This window comes from Solanum stenotomum, chromosome 1, assembly GCF_019186545.1.
Source record: "Solanum stenotomum isolate F172 chromosome 1, ASM1918654v1, whole genome shotgun sequence".
NCBI lineage: Eukaryota > Viridiplantae > Streptophyta > Magnoliopsida > Solanales > Solanaceae > Solanum > Solanum stenotomum.
Genome location: NC_064282.1, coordinates 27,861,489 through 27,875,631, shown reverse-complemented (window position 1 = coordinate 27,875,631; position 14,143 = coordinate 27,861,489). Strand labels below are relative to the sequence as shown.

General features: G+C 30.8%; 1 protein-coding gene across 1 annotated transcript in view; it reads left to right on the top strand.

Annotated features, from left to right (window-relative positions):
• Nucleotides 1–6,708: 6,708 nt before the first annotated feature.
• The window catches only part of LOC125869723 (uncharacterized), a 12,504-nt gene continuing 5,069 nt past the window's right edge, over nucleotides 6,709–14,143 (top strand). Inside the window, exons 1-4 of the mRNA XM_049550192.1 lie at nucleotides 6,709–6,991; nucleotides 7,095–7,289; nucleotides 7,417–7,582; nucleotides 7,705–8,109. Of these exons, the coding sequence (XP_049406149.1) occupies nucleotides 6,770–6,991; nucleotides 7,095–7,289; nucleotides 7,417–7,582; nucleotides 7,705–8,109 (988 nt within the window). The 5' untranslated portion in view covers nucleotides 6,709–6,769. The remainder of the gene's footprint in view (nucleotides 6,992–7,094; nucleotides 7,290–7,416; nucleotides 7,583–7,704; nucleotides 8,110–14,143) is intronic.

Here is a 14,143-nt window from a genome sequence, read left to right as displayed (position 1 = left end):
AATGCCTTCTTAATTTTTTTCAATTTAGCAGTAATTCAAGAAATGGATTACCAACAAAATCAATCTTTTAGCTATTCTCTACAATTTTCATGAATTGTTGATGCTTGCTCCAAAAGTTCATGAATTTGAAAGGCTTGACTATAGGTACTTCATCATTGTTGCAGCTCAAATGAAATGGGGCATGGTCTGATCCCTGCCTGATAAAATGTTGTACCTCAGACGAAGGAAACACCTCCAAAAACTCTTGATTCACCAAAATTCTATCCAATCTTTTAAATATACAAGCTTCCTCAATCCGTCCATTCCACCAAGTGTATTTGTTGCCTGAAAATGGTACTTCTGATGGGGCATTAGTGCTAATGAATGAAGCAAACTCAATAGCTTCATTTAAGGTGAACTCCAACCCTCCCAGCTTTTCCTCCTCATTTATGATAACATTAAAATCTCCACTAATGACCTAGGGACAGTGTGCATTTGCAGCTATGCTTTCTAACTCCTCCCACAACTCCAACCTCTCCATAGTATTGCATCTAGCATACACTGCTTAAATAAAAAATTCCTTATCATTTTTTTTAATTGAATAGTAACCTGTTGCACTGTGTCCAATATTATGCTGCCTTCCCAGTCATCTTTCCAAAAACACCAGATTTTACCATTATGATTTACTCTAGCCTTATCAAATCCTAGTTTCCTTTTGAAATGTTCTAACTCTGATGGATTTTGAAATGGTTCCATTAGAGCTATAAATGAATAATGATGTCTTTTATTCAAATCCAATAACCACTCAAAAGATTTTTGAGTATTAATGGACCTGATATTCCAAAAGATCATTTTTTCAATCATTGATCAATGCTAGAACCCCTGTCCCTGCTACTCCTTGTTTTGACCTGTAATGGAATGACTGGTTTACCTTTCCTTGCCCCATTTTTCAGACTGTTAGTATGTCTTAGAGACAAATCACCCGTCTTACTAATCTGTTGAATGTTGTATTCTATGTTTTCATCCTCTTCTATGCCTCTTTTATGCTGCAGTACTTCATCTTCTTCTTCTATTAAATCTGGCCCTTTAGGTATTTCACCTTCTTTATAACAATTGTCTCTCACCTCTCCATAATTCGATGCAAACAAATTTCGTGAAGTGGCATCACTTTCTCTTCCTTTCGCAGGTGAAATCCTGACATGTGTACTCTTTATCATCAACTTTTCCCCATCTACACCTTCTTGCACATTGTTAGGATCATCATGTTGCTCCCTACTCCGGACTTCACTAATTATGCGTTCTTTACTGCCTCATTTGTATATTTACTATTGTTGGAACCATATAATTTGTGTGGCTGCTTGTTTGAATTACTACCTTGTATTTGTTGGGACATATCCTTTGGCTGTCCAATCTCCCTCTCTATCTCTTCATCTTTTGACTGCTCATTTTCTTGATTCAACCTTTGGTCATGGTTTTCAATGTCTAATAAGTTAAACTTATTACCTGTTGTAATACCCACTCTATTCCATACTTTTTTAGGCTCTTTGTTGCTTCCTCCTCCCCAGTTTTTACGTCTTGGTTCCACGAAACCATCCCCTTTACGCTTATCTTCCTCTCGCACGAATGTGTCCTTCCCTTTTCCATTATCATTGTTAGGCTGATCGTCAATCTTTTGGCCCTCTTCTTGATTTGATTTCTCCTTGTATGGGGGTAATTTTGGATGGACAACATAACACTGCTCTTCATTGTTCCCCTGAATCATACACGTCTGACAGTACTTCGGTACATAATCATATTTGATTTTGATCCACTTCTCCACTACTTCCTTATTCTGCATTCTCATTTCAATTTCAATTCGTAAAGGGAACTCCCTTAACAAATCAACCTCCACTTTTACTCTGGCACAACTTGGCCTCATCTGATTTTTCGTAGCCATATCAACTTGCACTGCTGCTGCTAATGAAAAAACTGCTTCCTTGCCAAAAAAATTTGGTGGAAGAGAGGGGAAAGAAATCCAAGCTATTGGTGTTGAAGTCTCTTCTTCCGGATTAAACAAGGGATCCCACTTTAAAGTTCTCATAGGGTATGACCAATTATTTTGAGTAGTGTAAAAAGCAGGCTTCGACAGCAAATGAACATAATCTTCTAATAATGTCGCCCTGATCAACACATGCCTATTGCTTAATAATTCGATATTGCAATCTCCCTTCAACTCGCATTGCTTCGGAATTAGTTTTCTCAAATCTTGTATATTTGGCCAACCATATGAAAACTTCCTGATTACTGTATATTCAAGGTTTTCATTGACAATCATCTGATTCACCTCCTCTTGCTCCCATATTACTTGTGGCTCTCCATGTAGATAAGTGATTGGTTTTAATGGAATAGGTTGAAAGTGGGATGTTTTTGGTTTCAACTTTTCAGCATAAGTACCTCCAGACACAGACGTTATTGGGCCGACCTCAGGAGGAGGTTGGCCTGTGGCCGTGGCGGCCATGGTTTTCGGAGACAAAATATTGATGACGGCGGTGGTAGGCTTTTCTTAAGGCGCTCTCCCTCCGCAAAGAAAAATAAGTCAGTTTAAACCAAGACCTTCCATTAGTAGACTCAAATACGACAAGACAAACTTTTTTGTGAGTTAATTTACTTGTTCTTAGATGTGCGAAGATTAGCTTGTAAATATTGATCTACTAATCAAAAGATAAATTATTTAAGATATACAACTCTTACTAATCAGAGACATTTTGATATTTTTTTAAAAAGTCAAATATTTTATCTTTAAAATTCATATGACATATCTATATACGTACTTTGTAATTATGATCATCACATTATCGAAGACTAGACTGTTGAGTTAGCTGCGTCGGTGTATTTTTTAATCACGTATATAGTTTAGTGCACGTAGAAAACTAAAGATAGTAATATTCTGTTTTGGGTTTGTTGGAGGTGGTGGTGGAGGGATATAAAAATGTATATAATAATACTATATAGTATATGAGAGTTGAAAGTCAAAATATGTTGAATTTTAGATTATGTAACGTTTGAATACGCAATACATGCCAACCATGCTACAGTTGGATTTTATTAATTAACACATATACTAATGAATATTACATGCGCGTAATTTAACACTAATTTATCTTCTTAATTTGATTAATTTTTTTTGTTTTTAAGTAATTAGAAATGAAAAACTAACTTTCCCGTGAAGCATAAAGAATGGTATATTGATATTAATAATATTATATCTGTGATGGTCGAACTCTTCTTGATAATCAAATACTTCAAGAGGATTCACAAAATTCTTATCTTGAATATCCCATGAACTCAAGGATATTCATCAAGAGATCAAGACATCACATCTCAAAGTATTCCCTAGACTCTTGTGTATTTTATGAAGACCAAGATCTTGAATATCGCATAAACTCTGGGGATATTCATAAAGATCACATCAAGATGTAGTTGAATTCCTTTTGATAATCAAATACTTTAAGAAATCCACATAATCCTTTCATGGAGATCAAATAAATTAAATCTCAAGGAGATCCAAATCATTCAAGTTTGAGAAATACGCCATTAACGATTCTCGAAAAGAATTAAGAAAACAAATAGATTTATACCTATATATATTGTTTATCAATAAAATTATGTTTCATCAAAAAAAGAAAACCTACCGCTGACTATTTCAAAGACCCGTGAACTCTCTTAAATACTCCTAAATTAATTATTTTAAGATAATGTAATTTTTAATGCTATTTAAAAAACCACTAGATCAATCTTGATTACTTAATTGTTCTTTGACTTAATATTCACCAAAAAGATTTTGGCACTATGCTTTGCTAGTGGTAGATAATAATACAAAACGATTGTCATTTCATTCTCTAATAAATATAAATTTATCTACTTCCATTAGTTCTTCAGTGAATGTTTAATTTTGTCAGATTTAGACAATTAGTCAAACAAATTAAATAAACTATTAGTAATATATCAAGAAAAAAAACTCTTTAAGTTGACTTTTCAAGTTAATTATGGTTAGCCATTATTTTTGGGAAATCATTGTCTGTTCGTGGAAAGATCATGCAACTCTATTAGCTTACAATACTACACAACTATATATTAAGAGTGAAGTACAAGGAATTGAATTTTAATATTTTAATCTTAATCATTAAGCGTGTTTGTTTTACTTGATTTACAACAATTTAGTAGTTGTGTACATGTCTGAATGATTAAGATCTATAAAAAAGTTTTAATATCATTAAGATGTCTATTTAAGAATTTTTACAAAGATGACAGTTCACTGCTACTATATTTACTTCCATCCACCGCTCACAAACCACCATTTTAGCTACGATTACCACCACTGTTGATCACCATCACTAACCAGTGGCGGATCCAAGATTTTCGTTCAGGGGGTTCAAAAAATAAAAGTATAAATGTGTAAATAAGCCTTTGAAAATGGGAACCTTGAATTTTTTTGGGTTTAAAATCACACTTTTAGCACGTTTTTTAAAGTTAAAAAAAACACTAAAAAATGAAAGATTAAAAAAAAAAACCAAAAAATTGAAAAAGAAAAAAATAAAATGCTTTCACTGAGATTCGAACTAGTGAAGCACAACTTAGTTTCTGGGGGACTTGCCACTGCGCCATCAGCTTCTCTTTGTTATTTAGGGGGTTCAAAAAAATAAAATAAAATAAATATATATATGTATATATATCTACAGAAATATAGAAAATTTACTTTATATATACAGTGTAATTTTTTGCCGAGGGGGTTCGGGTGAACCTCTGGAGACCACGTGGGTCCGCCCCTGTCACTAACCATCCACAACTACCATCATTAGCCCAATCACAACCATCATTACCACCGATCAACAAAATCAATCGTCATCGTTTGTAATCACCACCACAATCATTATTACATCCACTATAATCACTATCGATAATTACCATTATTAGTCAACATTATATATATATATATATCGCTAACTGCCATCAAACTACCAATATCATTTCACAACTTATTATCAGTCACCACCACTAACAATCACAATTAATCACTACTACTAGTCATTATATCATAAGATACTACACAACCAACATCATCAGTCAATATCATCCTAAATAATTAATTGACACACAATCACCATTTTTGTCATCATCGCCATAAATTATACGTTATATAAAACTTTAATAGATCAATTCAGTATTTTATTTGAATTTTATATTTATTATTTTTTAAAATAACGACAAATTATATACATTCAGATCTTGAGAAAATAAACAGTTTTATTATTAAATATTCAAATCTTAATGCAATATCTTAATATTGAGATCCAAACAACTAAATCTTAATGAAGACAAATGAGACCTATAACAAAGTTTTAATATCATTAAGATGTCTATTTAAGAATTTTTACAAAGCTGACAGTTCATCGCTACTATATTTACTTCCACCCACCGCTCACAAACTACCATTTTAGCTACGATAACCACCAATGTTGATCACCATCACTAACCAGTGGTGGATCCAGGATTTTCGTTCAGGGGTTCGAAAAATAAAAGTATAATCGTGTAAATAAGCCTTTAGAAATGGAAACCTTGAATTTTTTTGGGTTTAAAATCACACTTTTAGCACGTTTTTTAAAGTAAAAAAAACACTAAAAAACTGAAAAAGAAAAAAATAAAACCATTTCACTGAGATTCGAACTAGTGAAGCACAACTTAATTTTTGTGGGACTTGCCACTGCGCCATCAGCTTCTCTTTGTTATTTAGGGGGTAAAAATAAATAAATAAATATATATATATATATATATATATATATATATATATATATATATATATATATATATTNATTTACTTTATATATACAGTGTAATTTTTTGTCAAGGGGATACGGGTGAACCCCTGGAGACCACATGAGTCCGCCCCTGTTACTAACCATCCACAACTACCATCATTAGCCTAATCACAACCATCATTACCACCAATCAACAAAATCAATCGTCATCGTTTGTAATCACCACCACAACCATTATTACATCCACTATAATCACTATCGATAATTACTATGTCAACATTATATATATATCGCTAACTACCATCAAACTACCAATATCATTTCACAACTTATTATCAATCACCACCACTAACAATCACAATTAATCACTACTACCAGTCATTATACCATAAGATACTACACAACCAACATCATCAGTCAATATCATCCTAAATAATTAATTGACACACAATCACCATTGTTAGTCATCATCGCCATAAATTATACGTTATATAAAACTTTTAATAGATCAATTCAGTATTTTGTTTGAATTTTATATTTATTATTTTTTAAAACAACAAAAAATTATATACATTCAGATCTTGAGAAAATAAACAGTTTTATTATTAAGTATTTAAATCTTAATGCAATATCTTAATATTGAGATCCAAACAACTAAATCTTAATGAAGACAAATGAGACCTAAGCTCCTTGTAGACTTGTTTGTCATCCATATATATAAAATATAGTACCCTTTGATGATAATAATAAAAAGTACTAGTGTATAGTTTAGGAGACTTTTGAGAAGATAAACTCGATTGATACGACCCACAAACTAAGGCCAATTTTAAGTGAACAACTATTTTTATATATCATCCCATTAGGTATCACACCTTGTATCTTTGCCTATAAAAGGAAACTCTTATTGGGGATTAAGACATCGTGCCATCTTCAATTTGCTTCTTAATCATTCTTAGGCTTAAGTTCTTCACTTAATTCCTAGCTAAGAAGAGAAAATGAGAACTCAATTAGTACTAACTTGTCTTGTTTTTCTGTGTCTTGTTCTTGGTGGAGTTGCTGGGGGTGCAGCTAAGGTACCACGCAACAACTTCTATAAGAGTACTAGTTGTCCAAATGCTGAACAACTTATTAGAGATATCACTTGGAGAAAAGCTAAAAATGACGCTACCTTGGGTGCTAAATTACTTCGAGTCCACTACCATGATTGTTTCGTTAGGGTACATACCAATTGGAATTACTACCATGCATATATATGTTAATTAGTATTTCCATAATAGGATTTAAGTTGTGTACACTGACATTATACAAATTTGTATGTAGGGGTGTGACGCATCCATATTACTTGACAAAGTGGGAACAGTTGATTCAGAGAAGGAGGCTAGGCCAAATCTCTCATTGGGTGGTTTTGATGTGATTGATGATATCAAGCGACAAGTTGAGGCTAAATGTCCTGGCAATATTGTTTCTTGTGCTGATATTTTAGCTTTATCTGCTCGTGATGCTGTTTCTTTCCCCGTAAGTAATATATAATAAATCCCCATATTTAAAAGGAGATTCAAGAAATTCATTTATTCTTACATTGACAGTATAAATAATTAAAAAATCTCTTTTATAATTAAGTTATCTTTTTGCATGCATGCAGTTTAAAACTTCAATGTGGGAAGTGGAGACTGGAAGAAAAGATGGGTTTGTTTCCCTTGCAAGTGATGTGAATGGAAACTTACCTTCACCATTCTCAGATTTTGCAACCCTTAAACAAATCTTTGCAAAGAAAGGCCTAAATGTCGATGATCTCGTTGCATTATCAGGTAATATATATATTACTATGTGTCTTACAAACCGAACAACATAATAAATCAATTTATATTGTCAGTATATACACATTAAATCCATGATGAGTAATAATAATATACTTCATGCATGTATGTAGGTGCTCACACAATTGGTGTTTCTCATTGTGGAGCATTCTCTAGAAGACTCTTCAATTTCACTGGCAAAGGTGACATGGATCCAACTCTTAATGCTACTTATGCTGAATCATTGAAGAAATTGTGCCCAAATCCAGCCAATCCAAATACTACTGTGGAAATGGACCCTTTGAGTTCAACTTCATTTGATAGCAATTATTTCAATATCCTTATTAAGCAGAACAAAGGGTTGTTCCAATCTGATGCTGCCCTTCTCAATGACACAGAATCAGTAATTGTCATCAAGAAATTACAAAAAGACAAGACTTTCTTTGTTGAGTTTGCAAAATCCATGCAGAAAATGGGAGCCATTCAACTTCTTACAGGAAATGCTGGAGAAATTAGGAAGAATTGTCGCGTCAGAAACTAATTCTAGAAAGAAAAAAAACTATGATTATATCATATGTATGTTGTCACAAAAAGTGTACAACTTATATCTCTTTTATTTATTATGTGTTAGTAATTGTTCATGTGGTGTAAAACCTAATTTGTATTGTTATTGTTTGAACAAGAAAATTGTGGCAATAAATTAGTAATATGTTCAACTCTTTGAAGTATTGTTTAATGATCATCTACAAATTTCAAACTCCAACTTGACTGCATGCAAGTTTGATAAAGCTATTGTAAGTTGCTTGCGAGTTGTCTGCTTAAGCTACTTATAAGTATTTGCTTGATTACAAGCTTATTAAAAAAATAATTGTACGAACATTTACATACAATATATTTATTACACTTTCCGTTAAATGTCATTAACAAATACATGTCTAATTAAAGTCTTACTAAAAAAAATTCAATTGCAAAAAGTTACTTTTGAAACCTATGCTAACGCCTACTGGATGACTGGATCCCCTCCAGTAGGCATCCCTCCGGTTTGTTTAGTGGGCCTATAAAATTTTTATATGTGTATAGTTAAATATTTAATGGATCAAATTAATTTTATGAAAAAATTATCTCATATTATTAATTTTATTATAATCTCTAAAATTTCTAATCATTTTAAAAAATTCAAAAATCCCCTTTCGGATACATCACTCTCCTCTCGTTGATACATCCCTATCTCCTTCTCAGATACAATCCTCCCTTTTGATACATCCCTCTCCTCTATGATACATTTCTCTCCTATGTATCCGGATGCCCTATCCCCTCTCCGATACATCAATCTAGATGTCTGCTGATATATCTGGATCCGGATTTCATAAATTTTAAGGGATTCTTATAATTTGATAAAAAGTAGAAAAATAATGTAATTAACTCTTAACACTATGTGATTTTTATAAATTATACTAATATTCCGTTTGGATGGGCTTAAAAAAGTAGTTTTTAAGTCAAAAATAAAAAAAGTCAAACTGAAATGACTTTAAGTCAGAAAATAAAAAGTTGGGGATGACCTATTTTTTGTTTTTGACTTATTTTAAGTCATTTTTGACCATGTGAACTATTTTCTAACTTATTTTGAGTTATTTTTATATTTGCCAAACACTGCAGAAGTCAAAAACTAATTTAAAAATATATTTGACCAACTTTTAAGTCAATCCAAACACGCTCTAATTTTATTGACTAAAATCTTCTGACCTCAATTAACCTCTTTATTTTCCTTCATAGTTGATGGTTAGACTATTTATCAATTTATCATATACCAAAGTACAAGCTCCGATTTCCCAATTCCGATTGTCGAAATCTAAAATCTCAAAGTTGCCAGACTAGTAAATCCTTACTTGTTTAAAAAATTTTGATCAAATATATCCTAAATAGAATATAATTGCATATATAAAATCCAACATCAAATTAAAGATTTGCTAGATTAGAAACACCTAAAATTGCACACTTATAATGACTATGTTAAAATCATCAATTTGTCCAATACTGAGGAAAATTTGAATATTTAGTATGCCTATTTGGATTGTGACACATTAACTACTTAGTGAATGGAAGCTTGTCCACAAAGGATTTCCAAAATAGAGTAAATTGAAAGTAGATTCTTTCGACGGAGAAGGTGGTTTGATTTAACTATACCAAAAATCATATTATTTTATCTGATTTGTCAAACGAGCTACATGTCATAAAAACTAATATAACAAGAACATATCCAGTGAAATTTCATAAGTGGAGTTTGGAGAGGGTAGAGTGTACGCAAACTTTACACTACCCCATTGAGGTAATGAAAGAGGTTGTTTCTGAATTCCCCTCGACTCAAGTGCAACAAATCCAAGTAAAAGAAAAAGAAAAAATAATTAAACAATCGTAGCAACTAATAAGGAAAACATTGCAGAGCCTAGATGAAAGGAACAATAGTAATAGCAAAATAATGTGATAATAAAATAACAATAAAGAAGATATGATGGTAGATATCAAGAGCAAGAACTTTATGCATACGACTAGTACTATGATATATCTGAACAAGCGTAAGCCTTTGAACAACTAGACAACACTCCACTGCCTTCTAACATAACATGTGGATTCCCAATAAAATAAATTTTATATGCAATAATAATTGGACAAAAAATGAATTTAAATTGTGATTTTTTTTTTCTTATAAAAAATGCAGAATATTAGTAGTCTATTTTTAGTCAACTTAAATTGTGTTTTTTAAAAAAGAAAAAATGCAGAACCGGTAGTGTTCTATTTTTAGCAGCCCACAAAGAGTTCTTGCCACTGAGCCAATCACCAGATTTGTATATCTTTAACAGATTTTTATAAAATTTCGAAAAATATTAAAGAATTCTAGAGAGAATCCGTAACTTCTGCCATAAATCCGCCCTACACAAATTTATTGAGCTAGCTAGTTCGGTTTTTTTTTTTACCATCGAACTTTGAGAAAAGGGTCATATTAAAAATTTGGCTCATTTATGTTATTTTCGTTTGAGAAAAAGTTTATCTATGCTATTATCTGTTAACGGAAAATAGTTCCTGTTTCGCAAAATCATTTTGTACACGTGCTAAATTATGATTCGGCCGCGTCATTAATTAAATTATTTTTTAAGGAAAAGACTCAAATATGCCATTGAATTTTTCGAAAAAGACTCATCTATGATATCCGTTACAAGTTTGGCTTATCTATATGTCATTTAAGTTAACAAATAATATCATGAAATTTTTTCAAATAGAAATAACATAGATGAATGAAAATTTTAACGTATAAAATAAAGTATAAATTATAGGAACCACATATTATAAGTACTAAATAACATCCTATCCCTTCTAGTTTTCTATTTACCAAAAATCTCTTAAAAATGATGTTTGCGGGATACATAGCGTTGTGCACGAGATACATTCCACATAGCGGGATACATAGCGTTGTGCACGGGATACATTAGGTTTGATACATTTCACTTAACGGGATACATAGCGTTGTGCATGGGATACATAGCGTTTGATACATTCCACATAGCGGGATACATAGCGTTGTGCACGGGATACATGCGGGATACATAGGTAAATAAGGGATTTTTTAAAATTTTGAAATAAGTAGGGATAAATGGATATTAAGGTAAGTAAAGGAGTGTAGTTAAGTAATTTGTCCTAAAATAAATGAACCTTTTCTCAAAGTTCTGACATATTTGAGTTTTTTTCTTTAAAAATATAAATTCTATAAACACGTAATTTTTAACTTTTTTTTCACTTTTACACTGATGAGTGATGTCAAATGTTATTTTTACTNTCCTTTGATTAAGGAAAACAGTAATACACATCTATTTCAAAATTAATAAAACATGTATTTCGATCTTTTTTACCCGTTGGATACACGTATCTCGATTTTTAACCTTCGAATACATGTATTTAAAGGCCAAAATCTGCTAGAGTTCTTAATTAATACTCAATTACTCCTTTAATTAAGGATAACTGTTACACACATTTAATTAAAAATAATAAACATGTATCTCGCTTTTTTTTAACTATCAGATACATGTATATGACAAGTCATGATGCATGTATCCAAATATCGAAATATGGTATAGGAAGTAATATTCTAAACTAACGTGAATTCTGGTAATTAGGACCTAAACTAGTGGGACTTGTGTAGTTTGCCCTAATTTTATCCCCAAATCACTCACTTTTGTTTAATACATGGGCTTTTTGAGAAGTTAACCATGAAAGTCGCTCCTCTCCGGTACTTCATCCATCTAGTTTGTTCAGTACGTAATTAATTTTAAAATTACGTAGTAAAGCAAATATATAATAGTATGTATTTACTATACACCCTTATAATTAATTTGAAATATATGTCATTCACAACCTTATAAATATAGTTATACTAATGCCTTCTCTCTCTTTAGTTTTCCCCCCTCAAAGTTAACCCCTTATGGATGTGATGTGTTATTCATCAATTAAAGTTAAATTTACATTTGAAACCTACGAAGAAGTATAATTAAGGTTTTTAAAATGGTGAGGTCGAAATAAAAGGATGTTATGCAAAAGCCAATATCAATAAAAAAAAATATAGCAGTGATAAATTAGACGACCAAAACAATTATACTAAAAAACATATTATTTGATATAATTTGTTAAATGACCTATATATTATAAAAATTAATAAAATAACAATAACATATCTAATAAAATTTTACAAGTGAGGTTTGAAGATGATAGAGTGTACGTAGTCCTTACCACTATCTCGTGGAGGTAGAAATATTATTTCCAAAATATCCTTGGCTCAAGTGCAACAAATCTAATTAAGTAAAAGAAGAAGAAAACTATGAAGCAATCATAACAACTAATAAGGAAAGCATTGTGAAATCTACGTGAAAGGAACAATAGCAAAATAATATGATAATAAAAAAATAATAAATAACAAATAATGATAAATATCACAAGCAAGAATTATATGCATGCGACTAGCAGTGGCGGAGCCACCTTATAGCTAGGGGTTCATTCGAACCCCCTCGATAGAAAACTATATTATTTATACATGGTTAAAATAATTTTTTTAGGTATATATAGTATGTGTCGAACTCCCTTCGACTACTTCGTGTGTCTATTTCTTTGAATGTTGATTCCTCTTGTTGAAAATTCTGACTCCGTAACTGACTACTAGTACTATAACACAACTAAACAAGCCTAAACCTTCGAACAACAATGCAATACTGCCTCCTAACATATATAATACATGGGTTGCCAATAAGACAAATTTTATATGCGATAATAATTGGACAAAAAATGAATAACCAACTAACCCATAACCATTATGAAGACAACAAACAATATTTTAAAAATATAATTTAACAGAATCAACCATGAAAATTTTAATTTCAGGTGACCACATAGAATAAGAAAAACTAGAATAAATAACACAAATAATACAAAATATATAAGAGGAAAAAAGAAAGGAAAAACACTCAAAAATATAGAAAATTCGCTACTTTTTCTTTGTTTCGCAATGGCCACCAAACAATATTAGAACTCAAAGCCCTAAGTTTTTTTTTCTTAATTTCAAAGTTGATTTGAAATATTAAAATTTGGGTAAAGTTAATATTTTATTAGTGGCCTATTTTTAATTAACTTGATTTGTGTTTCTTTTTTTTAAAAAAAAAGGAAATGCTACTAGTCTATATTTAGTAAACTTAAATTGTGTTTTTTTTTTCTTAAAAAAAAAAAGACAAACTGTTAGTAGTTTAATTTTTAGTGGACTTAAATCGTATTTTTTTTTTCAGAAAAAAAAAAAAGAGACGAAACGTAGAGCTCTTTATTTGGAGATTTATTTGGAAGCCTGTTAAAACGGAAGTGAGCACAGATAAAAGGATCCCACTTTCCCGCATCCCTCTCCCCGTAAGCAGAATATCAGAGATACAATCATGTGGGTCTTGTCCAGCAGCCTTCGGGCTTTGCCACCCATAACTTTTTCCATAAATCCGGTCCTGCATATTATAGAGTATGTTTTTAAAGAAGCATTTTAATTCTTTACTAAGATGTTAAAAATGTAAATTGTTAAACATTGTTTGATTTTAAACATTTAATAGGAGTGTTTGCATATGTTTTGCCGTATCTAGAATCTATGTTATATTTATATTTGAAAAATATTATAATCTATTTATATATAATAGGAGAAGAAAAAATGACACGTGTCAGCACTACAATTTTTCTTGAATTTTATTATCCTTAGTTAATTTAAATAATAAATTCAATTTAAATAGCTTAATTATCTTTTGTTAATTTAAATAATATATTCAATTTTAAAAAAGAAAACAAAAATATAAAACAATTTTTTTTTATAAAAAAAAGCAGTTATATAAAATAGTTTAAAGTTACCGTTTATTAACTTTAAAAGCAATATTTATGCAATGTACAAAATTGTAAATAAATATATTATTATACAAACATAAAATTATAAGAATTTTTATGTTACCATTTCATTCCTTGAATAGTTTAAAACTTTAATTAATTTTTATTATATAAACATGTACTCTT